The 23,617-nt window shown below is 47.8% G+C and overlaps 2 protein-coding genes across 5 annotated transcripts in view; one reads left to right on the forward strand and one right to left on the reverse strand.

Moving 5' to 3' along the window:
* Positions 1-23,617, reverse strand: part of VEPH1 (ventricular zone expressed PH domain containing 1) — a 61,153-nt gene that overhangs the window by 27,779 nt on the left and 9,757 nt on the right. For 3 of the 4 annotated variants that reach the window (XM_051781836.1, XM_051781837.1, XM_051781835.1), the window contains 4 exons: positions 23,147-23,321; positions 9,330-9,496; positions 8,047-8,256; positions 2,831-3,051 (listed from right to left, as the gene is read on the reverse strand). In XM_051781836.1, coding sequence (XP_051637796.1) covers positions 2,831-3,051; positions 8,047-8,256; positions 9,330-9,496; positions 23,147-23,321 — 773 coding nt within the window. Of the gene's footprint in view, positions 1-1,395; positions 1,488-2,830; positions 3,052-8,046; positions 8,257-9,329; positions 9,497-23,146; positions 23,322-23,617 lie in introns of all 4 variants that reach the window. The other variant, XM_051781838.1, reaches the window with a different exon arrangement.
* Positions 14,007-21,580, forward strand: PTX3 (pentraxin 3). The gene is made up of 3 exons (XM_051781913.1): positions 14,007-14,835; positions 15,315-15,842; positions 18,668-21,580. The coding sequence occupies exons 1-3, from the start codon at positions 14,688-14,690 to the stop codon at positions 19,279-19,281; spliced, it is 1,290 nt and encodes a 429-aa protein (XP_051637873.1). The 5' UTR covers positions 14,007-14,687; the 3' UTR covers positions 19,282-21,580.

Consider the following 23,617-nt stretch of genomic DNA (forward strand, 5'->3'; position numbering starts at 1 on the left):
CTGCTCTCCCACCAATCCCTGGGGAAGCCACGAGCACCAGCCCCAAGCAGGATGTTCAGAGGGGGGGGGGCCTGGCAGCCCTTCCTGCTGGGCCCCCTCTCAGCCCCTGGAAAACAAACCATTGTTTGAAATCTTGGCAGGAGGCTTTGGGGACATTGCTGAGGTTGCTGAGCAGGATCAGTTTACACCCAAGCTCAGCCTGTTTTCGAGATGCACAAGCTTGTGGGGGAACCACAATGACCTGCCCTGAGAGATGGCTCCAGGCTGCTCATCACTTCAGGCTTTGAGATTCCACGTGCAGAGAGAGCCCAGTGCACAGGTCACCAGTTCAAGGGTGGTACATGTGTATGAAGGATAGGAAGGACATTTCTCCAGACCATTATCAGCATCAGAAATTGAGTTTTAGGGAAAAAGAGCATCACAAACAGAGATGGCTAAAAATACACTCGAGGTGTATTTTAACCAAGCCCTGGTTGCTGCCAGGGCTTCACCTCTGAGGGGATGGAGGCAGCAAGAATGGGTTAATTGTGGGTCCTTGTGGTTTGCCACTGGACAGACATAATCACTGATCACCCCCTCAGGCAGGACAGAGGTTTGAAGAAGGCAAGTGGTGGAGAAAAGATCATGGAATGATCAGATTGGTTTGGGTTGGAAAGATATTAAAGCCCACCCAGTGCCACCTCCTGCCATGGGCAGGGACACCTCCCACTAGCCCAGATTGCTCCAAGCCCTGTCCAACCTGGCCTTGGACACTTCCAGGGATCCAGGGGCAGCCACAGCTTCTCTGGGCAACCTGTGCCAGGGCCTCCCCACCCTCTGAGTAAAGAACTTCTTCCTTGTATCTAATCTAAATCTCTCCTCTTTCAGTTTAAAAGGTAATTTCATGCAGCCACGACACTGAGATGGGCAGCATTGGTGGAGCCAGGTGTGCTCAGTTCTTACCCAGATCCAGGGCTTGGAAGTGTCTCCAAATTTCCTTCCTTGCCTTTTTTTAATTGACTACACTACACTCCTAGGCTGGATAAGTCCATTAAAACTCTATATGTTCTTAAAAAGCACCTCTGAGGCTGAATAACTTGCAATTTTGTGACAGTAAGGGGCACCAGAGCATGGCCTGGTTTTAATTATGCTCTGCACTCCCTGCATGTAAAATTCCCTGGGTCAAACAACCCCGAGCCAACCGTGGCTCCAAAGGAATCAGCTTCCTCTTATGTAAACACCCGAGTTTTGGGAGGAATGGTTATAATCCAGCCACACATTTTAAAACCCTATTTCCCCTTCACAGCACAAATACTCTGGATTGCTGCTCCTTATAAACCTCTGAGTTCAGTGGCTGCAGCAGCTCCAGAGCTGGGAGGGCATTTCCATGCCAACATCTGGACCAGTCCCACTCACCAGGCACAAATCAGAGTAAACTCAGCTTAAATCAGCAGAGAACTCTCATTTTAGCCTTGTCTGATTGAGCTGATCCTTTGCTCCACACAGGCCTGAAACATAAAACCAAAGAGCTAAAAACTGTAACTGTGAAAAATCGAGGGTTTGCTGTGATCTCTCCCAGACACGTTGAGACAACACAAGGAGCAAGAGGGCTGAGGAGGGAATAAAATTTAAAATCAGTAAATAAGTAAATAAAATCAGGGAGAGATGGAGAATAAAAAAATCATCTGTAAGCACACTCATGAAGACGATGAAGCTTCTTCTCCTTGGCAAAGCAAGTCCTTAACAAAGGGGATTTTAGAGAGAAACAGGGAAACACAGCAAGGTTTTAATGAAAACCTTCTCTTGTTTTTAAGTGTTTGGTTTTTTTATCAGCTCTACAGATAAATGTTAAGCACAGAAGATAATAAGGAGTAGGAATATGGGAATATTTTAACAAATAAAGTAATTTTTCAGCCATAAATTGAGGGACCATAATGGGTTGTATAAATTATTACTGGGCCTCAATCCCTGTCCTGCTCCTCTGCAGTTCCCAGAATACATGACATCCCTCTGGTCCCTTCACCAAGTGACATCTGGCTGCCTCTTTTTTCCAGTAAACTTGGCTAGTTTGGAACAAGTGTGTTGTTTCATGCTCACTCTGTTATCTCCACTTGGCTTTGGCATTATCTCCAAGGATATTTTTCATAAACGAGTGCCGAGGGCTCGTTTCCACGGAGGGCTTTCCCACCAGGTGAAGTTTGGACACTTCTCACAGCCCTGCAGTAAAGGGAGGCACTCTCTCCTGGTTCCTTTTTCATTTTTAACTCTCTCCAGGACACCAATTACTTGTTTCTCCAATGACCTCAGTGTTTTGGCTCCAGCGCTCCCAGCCTGGCTCCAAGGCTGTCCTTCATGGTTATGGCTTTTCTGACATCTGGGTTACATTTTTCCACAGAATCACTATTCCTTTGTGCCCTCGTGACCTGTGTCAGCATACACAACTCTAATTATGAGTCCCTCACTAATTAAAAGTGACTACCACCGTGTATTTAAATAACACCTATATTCTCACCCCGAGGAACGCTGCAACGCTCCCAACCCTCCAACCTTAGGATACACACTCAGAAGCAGCTGAATGAGCAGAACATCTCTTTGTAGATGCCTGAGAAATTTTTTCCAGCCTGTTCTTAGGCAAACCTTTACCAGGGAGTTAAGCCAGTCATTGTTCTCATCACCCTCAGTGGGTATTTTCTAGAAAAACTCAACGATAATTGTGTGGGCCGACTTCCCTGGTCGATTTTTGACTGGGCTTATCTGAGACGTGGCTTTTTTCATGGCAATTCGAATAGATTTAATATGAATTTATGCTGCCTCACACGGCCCTGGAGGGGCTTTGTCACACAAACAGTACCTGGCTCCTGGTGTGCTGTCAGCCTCAAGCTGCCGGATGAGGAGCTTGGCTATGGCAGTGAAGCTGTTGCTCATGCGGTAAATGTCCCTGCTCTGGGGGCCCAGGATGCTCGAGAAGGTGTCGGTGAGGCTCTTAATTTCCAGCAGCAGAATATGGTGAAATGAGTGCTCCATGTTGGCCAGCTGGTTCACCAAGTACAGCAGGCAGGTCCTGGCTCTCTCCTGGGCAACACGGGGAGATAAGAAGAGTTTTAAACACATTAATTCAGTGTTTGCTTGTGCAGGGAGGTTTGTGTGGTGCTGCCTGAGTCACTGTCCCTGGGGAAGAGTGGCTGCCCCACGATAACCAACTGTGCCTCAAACACAGTTTATTTGTGTGTGCTGCTACGTGACTTTTGTTCCTCTTGGTATTACCTAACCCAGCCTAACTCAGTACATCTTGTCTCCTCCTCAGACCTCGAGCCAGAGTCCCTAAAGGCCCTTTGAAGGGCCCTACATTCTTCTAGTTGGTAGGTCAGCCTGGCTCAGGACACCAGCAGCACTGAGCTCCCCTTTCATCTGTGCTGAGCCTGGCTCAGCTACTTCATCGAATCACAGAATGGTTTGGGTTGGGAGGGACCTCACAGCCCACCCAGTGCCACCCCCTGCCATGGGCAGGGACACCTTCCACTGGACCAGGTTGCTCCAAACCCCATCCAACCTGGTCTTGAAAAGAGAAAGGCACAGAAAAAGAGTGTAGGGAGGTGAAGCTGTGGTTGCCCCATCCCTGGAAGCGTCAAGCGTGGATGAGCTGTAAGGTCCCTTCCAACCCAAACCAGTCTGGGATTTTATGATTTTCTGGACTCCTTTCTGGGCCTGTTGGGTGCTGCTGACATTTAGCATTGTCACCCTAGGGTCTGTTGTCACCAGTGCTGCCCACAGAGAACGGGGCTCCTCCAGCACAGGGGGGCAGAGCAGTGAAGGGCAGGAGCTGGGGTCCTGTCAGCATCTCCTCTCCCTAATGGTGAGAGGTTAAAGGACCTCATAAATCACAGGGGTTCTCCCCTTCCACAGCATTTAGTTTAGGAGCAACACTCAGCTTAGAGCCGTGACTGACAGCACAACAAAGAGAAGTTTAAATTGAGATTTCATTCTAAGATGTCCTCACACGCTGCCTGGCATGGGCTGTCAGTCACTGCCAATGCCCTGGAGTCTGATGTGCCCTCTGCAGCCAAAATGTTCCCACCCAGTTCTTCGGGGCAATGTGCTTTCCCCAGTTTATCAGCAGAGATCACATCCCCCGCAAATCAGGATTAAAGGGGGCTTGTTTCAGATCATAACATTAAACACGTAAATATTTTCTAGCAGAGACACTTTATCATCTCTGCCTGGCCAGGACACACAGCTCCAGTGCCAGCTGTTTCTGTGTGTACGTGTCCAAATTCCCATCCTAAACCAGAAGCTTGAAGGTGAAAATCACAGAATGGTTTGGGTTGGAAGGGGCCTTAAAGCTCATCTTGTTCCACCCCCTGCCATGGGCAGGGACACCTTCCACAGACCAGGTTGCTCCAGGGATAGGGAACATCCAGCTTGACCTTGAGCACCTCCAGATCAGGGCTCCCCTGTTTTGTTGTAGTGGTTCTAAGTACATTAAGTTCCACAGCCCTAAAAATACCTAAAAAAGCAGTGAAGAAACCAGCAATTAACTCAGGAACTCACATCAGATCCTCTGCTGGGTAGCCAGGTATGGTTTTGCTCAGGGAAACCCGGGATAAATGGGAAAAGAGCATCGGACAAACTGCTTCCCTTCAGCCAAGGGGGGGGGAAGGTCCAGCTACACCTCGGGCTGGGCTGATGTGACTGAAGGAGCTTTTTCCTCGGTGGCTTGAAAGAGGTTGACTTTTATTTGAAAGACAACCCTCCCCCCAAGAGATAAACACAGGTTCAATTAACATTTAAAACACATTTTTTGTTTCCTAAACAAACTGTGCAGCAGACAAACTGGAGGAGCAGTTTTTGACCATTTTCCTGTCACTTTGATCCAGCTGGAGTGTCTCCAGCCTCGCTGAAATGCTGCTACTCGCCTGGAGTGAGGTAAAAGAACAATAAACTCTGAGTAACATAATATGTAACTGTTATACAAAACAAAATTACAGCAAAATAGCTCAACATGAAAGCAGTCATTATCCCTGCCCCAATTCTTATCCAAAATTCTTCAAAAAGCCTATTTGGATGTACAGAGCCCGTTGTGATTTTAACAGGGCTTATTTGATGTATTCATGTGTTTTTTTCATAAGCAGCCCTTGCATTTTACGGCATTACATCTGCCAGAAGGTGAAGATCTAAAATACAAGCGATGAGGTGTGGCAAAGTGTTGTGCTTTAGCTTAAAATCAGGCTCAGGAGACTACAAAAAGACATCACAAGGCTTTCAGAAGTCGGTTAAAACTCTCAGTTGGTTCAAAACACACAGTTAATGGGAGAAAAAATACATTAAAATGTCCAATTGCCCTCTGCCCCAAGATGGTGTTTTGCTTTGCACAAATTCACGGTTAAGGGACAAGTTCTGATTTCAGCTTCACCCCTGAGACTGTCACTGACATCAGCAGAAGTGGGGGGTGTTAACAAGGGGCAACCTTTAGAATAAAGGCATCTCTCTTCAGCCAGAGCTCTCATCTCTCCAGGGGTCCCTCGGCACTGCCAACGTGGACAGAGCGGCTCGGGGGCAGCACAAGAGGTTGTTTTTGGGAGCCAGCAGAAAGGATTTGCTGCTCACACCCACAATCCATACCACAGAGGGCCAAGCCTCGATCCTTGCCACCTCTCTTCCCCAAGCAGACCTTCCAGTGAAGTGAAACATCAGCAAATAAAATTCCAGCACTGCCATCGCTGTTCCCTTCCCCGCTTGTTTGGCTTGGCCGGGAGGGAGATGCCGAGTCACGCCTCAGAACGAGCAGCATTCCTGTGGCACAGCCCCGGGACAGGGAAGGGGAGAGGGGCAGGAGTGAGCACAGAGGGTTTCAGAAGGCACTGGCACGGGGGGCTGAGACACGAGAGCAGCAGCAGCACTTGTGTGTGCAGGGACTGCTCTGCTGCTTCCCCTGAGCGGGACAAACAAAGTGCAGCAGTGACTGAGCTTTGCAGTGACACTGGAGATCAGAGTATCCTTTTAATTCATTCTCACTGCTCCACGGGAGCCTCTAAGATCTGCCCAGCTTTTATGATGCCAGATGTGGTTGTGCTTCTCTGCTGGCAGGCTGGCTGCCTGCCCTGCAGCGCCAGAGATCCATGGCACTGGTTTTCCTTTCCATCACAGAGTCACAGGATAGTTTGGGCTGGAAGGGACCTTAAAGATCATCCCATTCCACCCCCTGCCACGGGCAGGGAAACCTTCCTTAGACCAGGTTGCTCCAAGCCCTGTCCAACCTGGCTTTGACAAAGAATCATCTCCTCTTAAAGGAGAAAGAAATGCCTCCAAGGCTGATTCCTGAGGACAGGTGAGACCACAGAATCATCAGATCTCCCAGGCTGGAAGAGCTCTCCAACACCATCGAGGGATGGAGTGGGAAGAGCTTTAAAGTCCTTTCCAACTCAAACCACTCTAGGATTTTATGATGTTCCATAATTCAGAAATATCTATGACTTCTATCTTTTCAGGAAGCAAAACACGAGGGGAGCCATATGTCCCCTGTTGGAACATTCCCCTCTGCCACCCTTTGCCTGCTGCTTTGCTCCATGTTCTCAAGTCTCAAGTGCAAGGTCCCCTGGGTGTCCCTGCACACACAGGACAAGGTGCCATTCCCCTGGACATGTGGCACTGGAATTGCAGCCTGCTGCTGAGTCAGCAGCTCCCTACAAAAATAAGACCCAGGACACAGTGCCAGCTACTCAACACTTACTACAGATGAATTACCCATCTGTAGTACAGGTACCCACATAAACCAACAGATTAAAAATATAAGGAGAAAAGATTCTTCAAATCTAGTCTTTGTAAACTTTACCTCAGGCTACAATTTCCAATAATATATGAAATACAACCTGGCCACTGGGTTCCCTGCTTATTCTTGGTATTGGTATAAAACAATAACAACAACAAAAGGCAAAATAAATAAACTCAGCCCCTTTGAAGTAACAAACACAGCAGAAATGGAGCCTCAGAGACACTCAGATGGGAAGAGCTGGTTCAACACACTAAAACACAGAATTAAATCCCTCAGTTCTGATCCCAGCTGTGCTCAGCTCAGGCTTAGCTGCTTATAAACTGTAAAGCTTCTAGGAGATGCTGACTCCTAAATATTAAATGCAGAATTGAACATGGTCACCTGCAGCTCTTGTAAAAGTCAGACTTGCTGGGGGGATGGAAGTAAACAAGGAGACAACAACAAGCTGTATTTGGCTCCCAGTCTTCCATGGGATTTTGGCTTCCCCCCCCACAACAGAAATGAGATTTACAAAGCCAACCCAAATCTGGTTTTGATTCTTACGAGATAAATTTAATTTTAAATGAACATAAGGCTCAAGATCAGTAGAAACAGCAAGGGAAGTGTCTCCCTGTGCTGCACCCACAGTGATCAGACCCCCACGGCCTGGCCAATACACACCCAAAGTGAGATCCAAAGGGAAGGATGGGCCTTATGGCAACAAGGGAAGAGTTGTGTGACATGCCTGTGTGCCAGCCGAGCTGTGGCACAGGCACAGAGCCAGCCACCAACTCCCAGCCCCAGGATTTAAGGGAATGGCTTTGAAAAGGGGCCAAAAGAAACTGTTTTCTCTGGGGACAAAGGTTTCCCTGGGGATTCTCCAACACTGATGAGCCCCCAGTGTTGTCTGTGACTAAACACCTTCTCACAAAGGCCTGGAGGGACAGGACACAGGGAATGGCTTCAGACTGACAGAGAGTAGGGTTAGGTGGGATATTGGGAAGGAATTCCTGGCTGTGAGGGTGGGGAGGCCCTGGCACAGGTTGCCCAGAGAAGCTGTGGCTGCCCCATCCCTGGAACTGTCCAAGGCCAGGTTGGACGGGGCTTGGAGCAACCTGGGAGAGTGGAAGGTGTCCCTGCCCATGGCAGGGAGTGGAACTGGATGGGCTTTAAGGTCTCTCCAACCCAAACCATTCCACGAGTCTGTGCCCTAGTAGAGGAGTCTGGCTACTTGTGAAGAAAGACATATTTAGATGTATCATTTTACGCAGGATTCAGAAAAGAACAACCCCCAAACCAACCTTTGTTTCCAAACTCACCTCATCAATGTGCCCAACAGCTCCAAAGATCTTTGCTGTTTGCCCAATCAGACCTGGAAAACTCTCCCCAACCTCCTTCAGCGTCGGCAGAAAAGGGGCCAAGGCTGTTGGTTCGTAGCTGGATATTTCTATGAGGATGTTTAGAATCAAGTCACTGTGGTTGGGGTCCCTCAAATGCCCAAATAAAAAGGGTAAACACTCTGTCAGCACCTATTAAAAAAATCAGACAGAAACAAACTGAATATATATATTTTTAATTGGGAACACAAATAACCAAGAGAGATGTAACTGGAATGATAAAAATAAACCACTAGACTTTGATTCAATAAAATAGTTTTCCACCCTTGCTGACCTTTGCACAGGGGTCAACCCAAGTTCAGTTCAACATATGGAATAAGGGTAAGTTTTAGCCTTGAAATATGGCAGTTATGCATAAATAAGTGAGGAAATGGCCAATTGTTCAAAAAAAAGATCAAAATCCCACCCTTATATTTCCCTCCCTCCAGGTCAGACTATATTTTATTGATTAAATCAACAGAAGACTCAGCCTTCCCCAATGATACAGTAAATTAAAGGACTTGTAGAAATTTTTTTTTCCATAGGAAACTAAAGGACGTGACAAGGTCAAGAGCTGGAACAGAGGGGAAAACTAAGGGCAAGATCCTCACTGCCTAAAAAACATGCTATGGGTGAGCTGTCATTTCTTGTAAGAACCCAGTTTTGGGGAGGCTGAGGCTTAAAATCATCTTACAAACAGGATGGAGTGTTTACAACTCTGCACTGAGTAATTAATTCTTGTGTAAACACACATGCACACTAATGCACCTCAGATCCAATGGGACCTGCATCTGTGTGAAAGACATTTTGACACAGAAGTGGGGCATAAAACAACCCATTCTTCTGGTTTTCCTTGTTGAGGATTATCAGTTCTCATCAGTTCCTAACTCATTTTAATCTCCCTTGACATGTATTTCAATACAGCTCATGTCCTCTGACAGAAACACAGTTATGGGAATTCACACTCCCATGGCAGAGGAAGAGCCAAAATCATTGAAAACAAATGGTTTAACCCAAACCTTTTGGTCCAGCAGCGTCGCTGTTATGTTCTCCTTATGACTAGATGGAGAACTTGGAATGGAATCACAGAATTCCGTGGAAGTAGCATGGGAAGTCACTGCCTGCATGTTGTGAGGACGGCTCGCTGCTGGCACAGACCTCACCGAGCCATCTGAACACAACAGCCCTGCAGAAGGGGGGCAGTGAGCCACCCCCAAGGTGCTTACCCCGAGTTCTCTGTTCCTGGCCACGGCCTGGAGGAGCCTGAGGAGGTGGAGCTGCTCTGCCTGGTCCAGCTGGGCCGTCAGTGCCAGCAGGTCCCGCAGCCGGAGCGCGATCGGCCGCGGCTGCTGCTCGTAGAGCGCGGGCAGCACACGGAGCAGCATCGAGTTCCCTGGGGACACAGCAAGGACAGGGCAGGGGCTGCTGGTGGGCAGTGCCCTACACCTGCAGAGAGCCCCACAAAACCTGCACACACCCACAGACACCAGTTTTTGAGAATAACACCAGTTCCTCCCCCTGCTGTGGGCAGGGAACACCTTCCACTATCCCAGGTTGCTCCAGGCTCCAACCTGGCCTGGAAGGATCATCTGTACAAAACCAGGGAGGCATAAAAAGCACTGTAGAAAATTATGTACCCAGCCAAGAAGCCCTATAAATAACCTAAATAGAATGAATCAGGTGTAACAACAGAAGTGTAAAAAAAAAAAAATCATATTAATTATCATTTTATTTCTCAAGTGCAGTATCATGAGGATGCTGCTTAATGAGCTCTCAGATTTGGATGATGTTCTGTTGAGCCCTAGACCAAACTAAGTGTGATTTAAGTTAATGAAGAGAAAAAGAAGAGAAGAGAAAAAAAGAAGAGAAAAAAGAAAAGAAGAGGAAAAAGAAGAGGAAAAAGAAGAGGAAAAAGAAGAGGAAAAAGAAGAGGAAAAAGAAGAGGAAAAAGAAGAGGAAAAAGAAGAGGAAAAAGAAGAGGAAAAAGAAGAGAAAAAAGAAGAGGAAAAAGAAGAGGAAAAAGAAGAGGAAAAAGAAGAGGAAAAAGAAGAGGAAAAAGAAGAGGAAAAAGAAGAGGAAAAAGAAGAGGAAAAAGAAGAGGAAAAAGAAGAGGAAAAAGAAGAGGAAAAAGAAGAGGAAAAAGAAGAGGAAAAAGAAGAGGAAAAAGAAGAGGAAAAAGAAGAGGAAAAAGAAGAGGAAAAAGAAGAGAAAAAAAGAGAAAAAAAAGAGAAAAAAAAGAGAAAAAAAAGAGAAAAAAGCTCTAATTTTCCTTTGTTGAGATTCAGGCTTTCACATGAAATAGGCAGCACATGGAAAGAATAGTTGGTTATTAAGAGAACTAAATATGCACTTGCACAGAAATAGTTAAGGATGCCATTTCCAGGAGGAGAAGGGAGCCAGGGAGAGTCGACTGCAGGCAGAGCTGAACCCTCTCTCACACGGTTCCTGAAGATGTCTGTGCATAATTCAATTTGAAGGCCAGGCTCATACCAAAATCCATAACCCCCCAGTGCTGTACACGCCTGCCTCCGTGGATTTAAGTTTCACTTGAGCAACATATGGAAAACATCTGCCTGTTGCAACCTAGTGTGGCTCCTTTCTGCAAAGCCTTGGAAGTGCTCACGGTCTCTTTGGATTGGTTTCCAAGAGGAACTGCTCTCTGGCCTGCTGCTTTTTCTCCCATTTAAACCTGAGCCGTGTAATTTGGGAAGATAAGCAGATCTCTTCATGGATGGGAGAAAAAGGATATTTGGGTTCAGGCTGGAGCACGCCGGGCTCCTGCCAGAGACAGCAAACGCACCCCAGGACACGGCTGGGTCTTGGAACGTCCCCCCTGGGCCAAGAAACGAACGTAATTCATTGCAGGTTCAGACAACTGTGAGTCAAACAGCTCGTAATGATCCCTCAGGGGTCCTTCACCTCCGGGGGAGTGTCTCCAGCCAGCCACACTTCTGCATCCTCTCCTGCCTGGAGAATCCCTGGCTCCTCCCTGAAGGCCACTCTGAGCAACCAAAGGCAAGGTCAGACCCCACCTCTCACCCCAGACACGACAGATCTGGGTCTTGTTCTGTTCTGTGAACAATCACAAAGGCCACTGGTAAATGAAAGGGATTTGTTGATGAATGGCCCTAAAAAGATGAGCAAAATGCTCCATTCTGGCCATTTTCTACCCACGTTCTCTGGGCAAGTCTCTTCCAGATGTTACAAGTGAATCCACCTAAAAAGTGTCACCACCAAGGCACTGTGGGCACCAACTCATCCACAGGGAGAACTGGGATCTCGGGGAAAGGTTCTTCCCCCAGAGGCTGGCTGGGCACTGACCAGGCTCCCCAGGGCAGTGGGCACAGCCCCAAGGCTGCCAGAGCTCCAGGAGGGTTTGGACAACGCTCTCAGGGACAGGGTGGGAGTGTTGGGGTGTCTGGACTGGATGGTCCTTGTGGGTCCCTCCCAACTCAACTGTGATTCTGTGACAAAAAGGTGAGAGGATGTATTTACTTGAACTTTTCTAGACTCACACCATAGTTCAAAACTGAAACACTTTGCACTGAATACACTAAGAATTATTTTCCCTCTGGACAACGTCGTGCTCGCAGAAATAAGTCTTTTCTTTGCACTTGCCCTTGTTTAGTTTCCACTGGAAGTTTTCTGCCCATATGGAGCAGAGCCCTTAAGCTCCAGCAGAATTTCAGCAGCTGTAACAATGGCAAAAGAAGAAATTCCCCTATTCCTGGACAGGCAAAAGTCATCTCAGCTATGGAAGTGTGGTGGGAAGGAATTCAACAGAGAGCAACAAAAATAACAGCTTTAAGCAAGCAAAGACACTAAAACCTGAGCCATGCTACTGCCTAAGCTGGGATGTCACAGATAGGAAGGGATCTGGAAAGTAAGACTAATTATTTAATCTGGGAAAACAAGCCTTTGAAGTGTGGGCTGTATCAGGGCAGTGATGCAATTGGATGTGACACAAGGTGATGGATTTCAGCCACAGAGCCTCTCTGAACAAAAACCACTTTGTGCAAACACAGATTTGGGCAGTTTCCTGAAGCCAACACTGCTGGGTTTATATTCCCTAACCAAGATAAATGAAAAGCAAAGGCAATTTAGGAGCAAACCCATCCCTTTGCAGCAATATTGAAGTGACCTCACTGACAGGGAATTGCTTTTAACTGGATAACCTGTGTATACACACATGTAAACAATCCCCCAGATACCACAGCTTGTGTCTGTTCTCCACAGAGCTCCTGAAAGGTCATTAAGCACAACCCAATTGACTACTCTTTGGTATTTTCATGTTTGAGTTAGCTCTGAGTATCTCTTGCTGTTTGTTTGTCACACCTTTTTTTGTCTCTGAGGGATTTACACACACAGCTCACCCACCTTTTGGTTCTCAGATCACAGGCAGCCAGAGGTGATATTGTGTGTTACAAATAATTCACTTTTCACCAATCTTGCTTCATCTGTCTCAGTCTAAACCAAGTGCCTGAAAACACATTTGTTGTCTGAGAACGGAAAAACATCCTACTCAGCTCCTTAACTACCTTCCTTCCCTCTTCCATCCCCACCTCCCTTACCCCCAATACTTTCCAGATTAGATTTTCTCAGACTTTCCAACAGACCACACACTGGGAATTATGCAACTCAGGCACAAACCAACCTCCAGTTGGGGACAGCTGATGGCTGAGAGGCAGGAGGAGGAACCACGACTGTGGGTGTGTCGTGGTGGTGCCAGCCCAGCCCAGGCCACAGACCCCTTCCTGGCTGCCCTCCTTGCACCCAGAAATGGCAAAGGTTGCCTTGTGCTCCAGCCCTGCTCTGCCCATCCCAGCAGCACAGAGAGCTTGGGAAAAGCCACGAGCCTGGGAGCACGTGGCAGTGTCACATGGACAGAGGAGCTCTCAAAGTCCCACAGCTGTGTTTGAGCCTCACTCCAAAGTGGGTGTCCAAAGACAAAGCCTGTGCACCAAGAGTAACCCAAGTTAGGCACATACCTACTTGAAAATCCCAGGATCACTGAGGCTGGAAAAGCCCTCCCAGCCCATGGATCCCCCCTGTGCCCCATCCCCACCTTGTCCCCCAGCCCAGAGCACTGAGTGCCACAACCAGGCCTTCCTGGGACACCTCCAGGGCTGGGCACTCCAAACCTCCCTGGGCAGCCCCTGCCAAGGCCTCACCACCCTTTCCAGGGAGAAATTCCTCCCAAAAATAACAATCACCTCTACTTTACCAGACTTCCCAGGTTTCTAAAATATTGCTTTGACGTTGCTATTTATTATTTACACTCTCAGGAGAGCAGCTGGAGGGCCCACAGTGGCAGGAACCCCCATACCATAGAATCAGAGAAGAGTTTGAATGGGTTAAAAGCCATCCAGTTCCCTCCCCCTGCCATGGGCAGGGACACCTTCCACTAGCCCGGGTTGCTCCAAGCCCTGTCCAACCTGGCCTTGGACACTTCCAGGGATGGGGCAGCCACAGCTTCTCTGGGCAACCTGTGCCAGGGCCTCACCCCCCTCACAGAGAAGGATTTCTCCCCAATATCCAAGGCACAGGTAGCGCAGGTTTGCATGAGCAAAAGCAGAGACACAAATGGAAAGGGAACACACATTGCAAGTTAGATATAATTACATGGTTGTTTTTTTTTTTTTTGCTATTCTCTGGATATTTCATAGGCAATACATAATTTGTACCATATTATCCCTCATCTCACCTGAGCAATGCATCTCCGAAATGATTAATGGCCCACTGAACTGATGAGATTATGGAATTCGAACCAGATTAGCACCAATAATCCTTCCACTACATTAATGTCTCATCCAACAGCACCTTGTTTTGCTTTTTCAAAGGTAACAGACGCAGCTCTGACCGTGCAGCTGCTGATTTACCCACTCCCAAAACCAGATCCAGCACTAACAGATTATCCACACAGTTATGGGGGGGTTAAGGGTAATTAGGGCTGGAAAAGCAAAACTCCAACAAGCTGTCCTTAAGAGTTCTCTTTTACTGCTTAAAGCAATAAACTGTGAGTATATAACAGAACTTATTATATAACATCACGTAACCATCCAAAAAAGCTGCGCTATTTAGTCAAACCAGCCACGTGTATCCAAAGCAGCTCCAGGTATGTTTATTTTCCTCGCAGTCCCCTCCCCAGCCCTGGCACGTACCGAGCACAACCCGAGCTTGCAGGGAGCGCTTTCTTTCCCCCAAACAACACAGCCCGGCACAGCCAATCCAGGCAGCGAGCTCCAAGTGCTTCCACCCCTGCATTGCTGCACGTCCCAGAAATCCGCTCTCGGGGGAAGCGGAGGCTCCAGGAGCAGTTTTTTCCCCGCTTTTCCCCTCCACGAGTCAGTACATCCCCCAGCGGACCCTGGAAGGCTGGGATTGAGCAAACTGCACGCCCCCTTCCCTCCCGGCCAAAACCAACAGCCCCGAGCGCTCCGGTTACACCACTGGCACGGGGGCTGCTCATTCATTCGGGCTGAGGCGCTCGCAGCATTTATTAGGGGCTCCCTCCCAGCCCCGGCCTTGCTAAGCCCGAGCGCAGCTCCAGGCAGCCCAGGGAGCTCCGGGGAGCGGCTGGGAGAATGCTGCCCCAAGAAATACTCTCTCTGCTCACGCTCTTCTGTGTCCTCAGGGCTTCTGGCTCTGCCCTGGAGGAAGACAACGACTACGACCTCATGTACGTGAACCTGGATAACGAGATTGAGGCTCCAGCCCCTGGCACCGAGGAAAGTAAGTGAATTTAAACCAAGTTTGTGGAAATGCAGAATTGCATTCTTTGTTGCCCAGCTCTTGCAATAGTTATTATTGCAAGCATTTTTTTTCAGAGGGAGAAGTTTGTGCTTGTACCAGTGCGTTATTATGGATAACAGTGCTAAAGCACTGGGATGAGGTACCTTGGAATTTGCTTTATATTCTTAATTTTTCAGCTTTCCTGCACAAGACTGTCAATGACAGTTTTAGAATTGCTTTAAAACACACTATTTTACTTTTCTGTTTCTGTGTAGAGGGAAATGCACTCACTCCCCCCACAGCAGGGGAGTTGGAACTAGATGGTCTTTAAGGTCCCTTCCAACCCAACCCAAGCTGTAATTCCATGATTCTGGGACAGTCTGGAGCACATAAGCCTTGCCCAGAGCCAGATTTTGTCAACCTCCTTCTGTTTAAAAATAAGTACAAAGGAACAGCAACATCTGTATCTTCCCTTCCAGCTGCTTCGTGCGACTGCCAGCGGGAGCACACCGAGTGGGACAAGCTGTTCATCATGCTGGAGAACTCGCAGATGAAGGAGAACATGATGCTGCAGGCGGTGGATGAGCTCCCCAAGGTGGACCTGCAGACCCTGAGGGCAGAGCTGACCCAGCTCACCACCAGCCTCGCTGGCTCTTTCGCCGCCACCCTCAACAAAGTCACCTCCCACATCGTGTCCCAGGTAGAGCAGGTGCTCCTGAGGACCAGGGACCAAGCTGAAGAGGCCAAGAGGCTTCGGGAGTCTGAGCAGGGAAAGGTTCTGGAGCACGTTCTGCAGCTGAGCCACAACCTGTCCATGAAGCTGGGCTGGCTGGAGAGCGCCTGGCTGGGCAGGGCTGAGGAGCAGGAGACAGCTCTGCAGCAGGATAAACTGGATGCCACCAGAGGGGACAATCTCCTCCTGAACTCGCTGTGGAAGGAGCTGCAGCAGACCCGGGCTGAGCTGAAGGTGTCGCAGCAATGGGCAGCTCAGCACCTGCTGCCAGCAGGTGAGTCCACGGGAGCTTTACCAGAGCTCCTCGGGGGTCTGTCCAAACAGGGACCCTACAAACACCCTCCTGAGCACTTCCCTCTCCACAGGACTCCAAAGAAACCTTAGGAACAGCAGGGCAGCTTTAAACAGTCTGTACAGAAAGGGGGGGAAACCCATTAACTTCTGGGAAAAGAGGTGCTGAGCTTCTCAAAGGTGGGATCAAAGCAGGGCTTAATCCAAGTCCTTACACAGGGCAAAGCCAGCCAGGATCCCACCTCCAGGCTCTCCCAGATCAAAACAGCTCAGCAAACATATTTTAAACATCCAAATTACGTTCTCACACCTTTCACCTGCCCAGCTGGTAACACCTGTGCACCTGCATTACTGAGCTCTCCTCTTCTCTCCCTGCATGTTCTCACTCCTTCCTCTCCCTGAATTAACACCTCCTCACCCACTCCAGCTGCACCAGAGCAGAGGACTGGTGTCAGCCAGCCAGGCACACCTGCACAGCAGGGAGGGCACATCCCCTGCACCCAACTGTCAGGGCAGAGCCCTTCCTCTGGATGGATCCGTTAGGAACACCGGGGTGGTGGTTTGGGGGTATTTTTGCCCTTCCAAAGCCTTTGCACTGCTCAGCAAGCGAGGTGACCACAGAAAGATGAGCTCATACCTCAAATTCCACCTCAGTTTTCTGTGCAGTGCAATGAGACACCCAAAAAAGCAACTTGGCTGTGGCAGAGCAGCCCCTCATCTGTTTGAAGTGTGGGTGCACGACTGCTACCTGCATGATACAGCTACACTGGATATCAGTGAGCTGTCACTGCCTGGCCTCTAAAAGCTGATTAATGGCTGTGTTTGCCACAAATCTAAGTTATTACAGCTTAAAAGCCCCATAGAAATCTACACTCAGAGAGTCCTGTGGGAGTGGGTGTGTGGGGAGGAGGAGCTGCAGGTACACCAGCCTTACCAGAGACCTGCAGCAGCATCTCCTGAGTGAGATCTTACACAGGGGAGCAAGAAGGAACAGCTTATAACTGCTAAACTTCTACAGACACAACATAATTCCCATCAAAGTGCTTTATGAGCTCACCTGAATCTGTCCCTTCACGCCAGACACCCATCCAGTGTTAAGAGTAAATTGCTTTCACTCCTTTATCATGACACTTCAGTAACCTCTGTGTGCTGGGGGTACATCTTACAGCATATTCCTCTTTTCCCCAAACTCAAACCTCTTGCCTTCCAGAGCATGATCTCATTCCTTGTCTTCTCCTGTAGCCCAGCCAGCCTCACTCAGCTACTCTGCACTAGGTGGGAGCAACAAACCCGATCTGCACCGAGCATCTCAACCTCATCAGTGGAAATTCACTTTATTTCCACTGGTTCCTACATGAGTTTATATAAAACCTTCATAGTTTTCAATTTAAAGGCTACATTTTAAGTACTTCCAGAGCCTCTCTCTGGGTTTATTTTTTTCTGGGGAATTTTTAGCAACTGACTTTAATTTCTCACATCTTGAATTCCTGCCAGCCGTATTCTTGAGGGATTTTCTAATCACACTTTTTGTTCTTCGCTGAGGCTGGTTTTAATTTTGTTTAGGCTTTGATAATAAAGCCTGAAAGCCTGCTAATTAAAAGCTTTTTCACAATAGTGCTCCTAAGTAGCATTTTAAGGAGCATCCCCAGCAGTTGCTCGCTCACCCTGCCCCTCCTCAAAAGGGCCAGTGGAGAGATGTAAAATCTGCTGGAAGCTGGAGGGAAGCAGCCCATGAAATACCAGAGCAGAGCAATCCTGGAGGGCACAAAGAGTCCTTCATTCCCTGGAGCACAAACTTCCACACACGTTTTAGGCATTTCAGATCCTCCAGCTCCTTTAGACAGGAAATGAAGCGGCTTAATTGGAGAAGGGGCTGATTCTTCCCCCATGTCACCTTGAACATTAAGTTACATACAACTAGGGAACAGCACATAAAATACCAAAAGTGTCTTGGCTTTAGTCATCATCAGCTACTTTTCCGAGTTTCACAGAGTCCTGTCAGTGGTTTTAACTAATCTAATTTCTATTATCAACACCCTGATTAATGAGACATGAGAGATGAACTGTTTTAAAAACACGAGTCATCTTATACATTTCCCACATTTACCCAGTGCCCAGGAATGTTAGTGACCAAAAATCCTAAAGGCAAGGTCAGGACAGGGAGTCATTGTATTAAATAAATAAGCCCATCTCAGCATGTTCCTGCTGACACTCCCTGTGCTACTTTTTGGTAGCTCTTGTCCTCCCCTGCTGCCCAGTTATCCATGAGACAACCTCAGGACACAGCCCAGCAATTCCCTCCTCCAGCCACAGCCTCCACTCTATCCCAGGAATGCCACAGTATCCAAACCTGCTGTTTGATGGCTCACTCACCTCAGCCCCTCACCACAAGGTTATTTTCACTATTTAATACTTAAAAAGAACTCAGAGGCTTAACCAAGACCTAAGGGAGGGTTACTGCCACAACTACCCAGTTCAAGGCTGATTTCATTAGGTGAGGCAGCAAAAGAGCTGCTCTCCCAGGGGGCACTGCTCCATACAGACCCTTGGGAAGCCCCATCATGGAACAGTTTGGGTTGGAAGGGACCTTAAAGCCCATTCAGTGCCACCCCCTGCCATGGGCAGGGATACCTTCCACTGGCCCAGGTTGCTCCAGTCTTCATCCTGGATGCTTCCAGGAATGGGGCAGCAACAGCCTGGTGATCTTAGAGGTCGTTTCCAACCTTAATGATATATCAAAGGTCCCACCTGTGCACACACAAGCAGACCAGTTTCTATTTCCCTGACGATGTTTTTAATCTTCCCCAGGGTGTGAAACCGCAATTCTGTTCCCCATGCGTTCCAAAAAGATATTTGGGAGCGTCCACCCAACTGCTGGAATGACCCTTCACTCCTTCACTGCCTGTATCTGGATCAGGGTGACCGAGGCTTTGGACAAAACCATTGTCTTCTCCTATGGAACCAAGTTCAATCCCTATGAAATCCAGCTTTACCTCCGCCGGGACTCCGCGGTGCTCGTGGTCGGGGGTGGCCAGCACAAGGTGGCTGCCCAAAATGCAGTTATCCCTGGGAAGTGGGTCCATCTGTGTGGCACGTGGAGCTCCGAGAATGGATCTGCAGCCCTGTGGGTGCAGGGGGAGCTGGCAGCCAGTGCCCTGGACATTGCCAGCGCTCACACCGTTCCCGACGGAGGGATCCTGCAGATCGGGCAGGAGAAGAACGGCTGCTGCGTCGGAGGGGGGTTTGATGAAGCTTTAGCCTTCTCTGGAAAACTAACTGGCTTCAACCTGTGGGACAGAGTGCTCAGTGCCCCAGAGATCACGGCACAGAGCGGGGAGGGCGCGTGTGGCACCAGGGGCAACGTGGTGGGGTGGGGGGTCACGGAGGTTCTGCCCTATGGAGGAGCCCAGTACGTGTCCTAAACCCTGGCACAGCTGTTTCTGCACAGAGAATGTATTTCCCAAAGAGCTGAACACCAGCACTCCAACTAAACAAAGCTGTAGGAGCCCACGTCCCAAATTCCCAAGGAAGATCAGCATTGCAAGTTTACAAAACGAGGCGCTGTGGAGATGGGGTCGGATCTCTGCCTGCTGTTTTGGGAAAACACTGAAAAGATCCCACACATCAAGGCATGACATTGGAAAAGCTGTCCCTGAGGTCTGGCAGCCCTGTCTGTCCAGCACAGTGTTTTCTGACGGATCAGAGAGAGGGGCACTTTGGACACTCGGGAGTCAGAGGGTGCTCCCGACATCCCTGCTGAGGGAAACCTGACCCTTCTCTGCAGAACAGAGGATGTGGATTCCCCATCCCTGGAAGTGTCCAAGGCCAGGCTGGATGGGGCTTGGAGCAACCTGGGATACTGGAAGGTGTCCCTGCCCATGGCAGGGTGTGGAACTGAATCATCTTTAAAGTCCCTTCCAACCCAAACCATTCCTGATTCCATGATCTTCCAGGCTCCTCCAGCCCTCGGGCTCTATAGCATTAATGTGAATTGTACAGAGGAACCACCTAAGTCAAGAAATGTGTTGTTTATTAATCGTTGTTAGTCATTTGCAGACTATAACAAAACTAGCTCCTTGTTTAAATCATTATTTATGCCATGGATTGATATCAAAGTAATATTCCCCATCATAATCTGATGTTACATTGGGAGAACATGCAGCTGTATTATATTGTAAATGGACTCTGTGATAATTTTATTGAAATTATTTTTGTAAAGTTGTTCTGTAAATAAAGATACTTTACTAAACTAAAACTCTCCATGCTTCTCATGAACCAAAACTCTGAAACCAAGTCCCATGTGGGAATCTTCCCATGTTTTGAACCATATAGTTCTAGAAAAAGAATAGAAATAGTGACCTCTCATAAAAACAGAGGGATCCTCATGTGCATTGAGCTGAGGCTGTGCTAGGACAGTGCTTGGAGGCTGAAGGAAGGATTGGTTTGGGATATCCTCAAATAAAAATCCATCAGTCCCCCCCATAATGCTGCCCTCTGAGGACAGACTCAGTTTTAAGGTACATTTAGACACCCAAAGGCATTTGCTGCTGACAGGAGGTTTGTACAGGGAACTGCTGCTCAGTGCCAGGGATTTGCTCCTCTCCTCTCACAAGCTCATCCCAAACCCAATAAAAACCCAGGGCTGGATACAGAGCACAGGCAGCAGGTGCAGAGCCCAGACTCCAGGGGTGATTTCCACGTGGAAAGCAGAGCCCAAGCAGGAGATGATGAATAGCTACTCACTGGATCCGTAACCATTTACAACAAGAGCGTCACGCGCCGCCGGAGCCTCTGAACAAGTTATCATGAGGGATGTCTTGTTCAGAGCAATTCTCATTTCCCCTGGAAGCAGCCCATCCTTCTTCTCTATTCCCACGTTTCCCTGCCTTTCTCATTCTCTACAGATGTCCTGAGAACACACTTGGAAAAATCTCTTGGCGTGTTGCTGCTACACTCCTTCCTGAACACCACTCCAGATCCTTGTTCCAGGACACAAAAATAGTAAGGAAAATCCATGACAAGGTAAATTCCCCTTTACTGTGCAATTGAAGGGGGTTGTGCTTCATACCCAGTGTTATATTACCTGCTCCAAATTTCTGGCAGCACTGTTTAAGGGAAAAGTAATTGCTCTGATTGCTGGAATTTCTCCTATTACCCTGCAATAAAACTGGATCTAAATTATAAATGCTTAGTAGTAAACTGGACAGAAATCCCTCCCTAAATAATATCTGTGAATAACCTTAACAACAGAACAAGGAAATATTACCCGTGTTCATCTGCTGGCAACCAGAAAACAGATCCTCAGAGTTACAAAAACACTTCAGGTCCCAATATTGTGCAAGGGCAAAAATCACTCTCAAATCCCCTTCCCATACAGTTACCTCCATTAAATGAAAACAAATGTCCATGAAATGCAGCAGAAAAAGGAAACTCCTCAGGAAGATCACCAGAAATCCTTCCTGCTGTATCTCATACTGCTTTTCCTGCTGTATCTCATACCTGAAAAGCTCTGTCTGGGAAGGAGCCTTCTCCTGTCTCTGCTCTGGTTTGGCAGAGGACCAAGTGCAAAGCCAGTCCTTCCATTCCCACTGACTCAGCTGGAAAACTTTCCTCTTTCCAACTGCTTTGCTCTCCCTTTATCACCTCCGTGGACCAGCAAAGCTTTCCCACAGCCCAGCACCACAACTCACACTTCTCCCCTAACTTCTTCACTCAACTATGTTCTTTCTTGGCCAGCAGTTTGGCTGTTTGGAAAACACTAAGTAAATAGTATTTTGGGGGGATTTGGGGAGCAGGAACAGCTCCGTGTGGTCCCTGGTGCCCGTGGGAGGTGTGGGCACAGCGGGCACGGCGTCGCCGGCACAGCCGGCGCGTGTTTGGGAGCTGAGTTCACTGGAACAGAGCAGTGAAACACTCCTTCCAAAGTGCTCTTTTTTTAGCTGAGGAGATAAGAACGTGATTATGCAGCCAAAGAGTTGCCCCAAGTAATCACAAAATCCATTTGGCTCCGGCAGTCGCCGGCAAGGGGCCAGAGCTGCTCTGCCCTGGTGCCACGAGGCTCGGCCGCGCTGGGCAGCCCCAGAACAAGGCCCTTTGTCTCCAGAAACTGCTCTGGAAATCCATCCTCAGCACCTTCCCTCTCCCCTCAGCAAGCAGTCTGCAAGGGCAGTTCTCAGCCTGCTGCAAACGCAGCTTTTCATGCCTGAAACACGAATTATGCACAGCGCGATCGAGCCCCTTCGCAAAACAAATCGTTTCGCTGTTCGGTGCCCTCTTCCCGGCTGCAATTCCCAAACCTGATATCCACAGCAACATCTGCTGGTGGAACTACATAAGTACACAACTCAGCCGTGCTGAAACCTTTTCCCAAACCTGTGACTCAATTCCCTCTATTTCTTTTATTACTACCACTGAGTGACAGTGCACAATGTCAGCACATAAATACTGATGTCAAGTCTTCAAAGAATATAAGAAATAATAACTTGATAAAGAATGCACACATTTAATTTGAGTGCTTAACATCTCCATAATAATCTTCTTTTAATAGCAGTAATTAGCAGTAACTGTCTAATTATTACCCATACTTGAAGCAAAACAGTGAATTTACTACTGCAGTAGCACTGTACTACAACAAATACTGGGAACTTTATTACTTCAATTAAATTGGATTTCCTTTTATAGAAGAATGAATATTTTTGGCTTTTTCAACCACAAAAATAAAATGTAAGGAGATTAGCAACAATATTCTATATAAAGCTAACAATGTAGGCAAAATTAAAGAACCACCACAAAGCTTTTCTATCTTACATCTGACTATTTTGCCACAGAATGGGATTAATTTCATCCCCATTTCTATTTTGGAGGCTTGCCAGGGACACTAATAGAAAGGATAAGAGCTCCAGAACTAGTGCCTCATATCATGGCTGATAATTTGAAGTCCATTAGTCAGGAATATTAACAAGTACAGCTGGATTTCCTGCCCCGGGGGTCACCCAATCCATAACGAAACCTCCACAGTCAGCAGGGTTCAGCAAATTCCCATATTCCTTGATAATCTGTTATTAGTTTGTGTCTAACCTGTTTTATCACATTTATAGGTATTTCCTTATGTCTGCTTTATACAAACGTGCCTCATATTTTTACGTATAATGTGTTTGCTAATGGTTGGACTTGATGATCTTGGAGGTCTTTCCCGACCAGAAGGATTCCAGATTTCAGGAATTCGAGATTTTTAAGGATCCCATGTACACCTGACACATCCTAACCCCCAAATGTCCACGTTCCTACCTTGGAGGACGCTCCTGACGATGGTGTCCGTGTGCTCAGCCAGCAGATCCACTTTGGCAATGGCAGCCAAGGAGAGATAACTGGACATGTTCCTGCACAGCTCCTTGTTCCCCCTCTGGAGAAACTTCACTGCCACTGGAACAGCCAAGGCCATGACTGGGGGGTGGTTGTAATTCTGTGGAACCAGGAAAAAGCAGTGAAAAAGAAGCAGCTGAAAAAAAGAGAATACATTCATATAAAGTCTCGTGCTGAGCAGAGGAGGAAGAAGAAAATTAAAACAAGGGGAAAAGAGCAAAAAAAACCCCAAACAAACATGTCAAGGAAGGTTGTGTTCTGGTAGCACCACTGAAGGAAGATGTAAGAAAGAGCAAATGAAGAAATTTAAAATTATTGCACTGGGAAATGTTCATAATGCACCTTTTTTTGTCTTCTGCTAGAAGAGGAGCAAACCTGAGATGAAGTGCACTAATT

The sequence above is a fragment of the Manacus candei genome, unplaced genomic scaffold (assembly GCF_025592945.1).
Source record: "Manacus candei isolate 608988 ecotype Guabito, Panama unplaced genomic scaffold, ASM2559294v1 h1tg000015l, whole genome shotgun sequence".
NCBI lineage: Eukaryota > Metazoa > Chordata > Aves > Passeriformes > Pipridae > Manacus > Manacus candei.

Coding starts and splice junctions, on each gene's coding strand:
- PTX3 (XM_051781913.1), top strand. CDS start 14,688: ATGCTGCCCCAAGAAATACTCTCTCTGCTCACGCTCTTCTGTGTCCTC. Junction 14,836..15,314: donor AGCCCCTGGCACCGAGGAAA/GTAAGTGAATTT, acceptor CTTCCCTTCCAG/CTGCTTCGTGCGACTGCCAG. Junction 15,843..18,667: donor TCAGCACCTGCTGCCAGCAG/GTGAGTCCACGG, acceptor AATCTTCCCCAG/GGTGTGAAACCGCAATTCTG.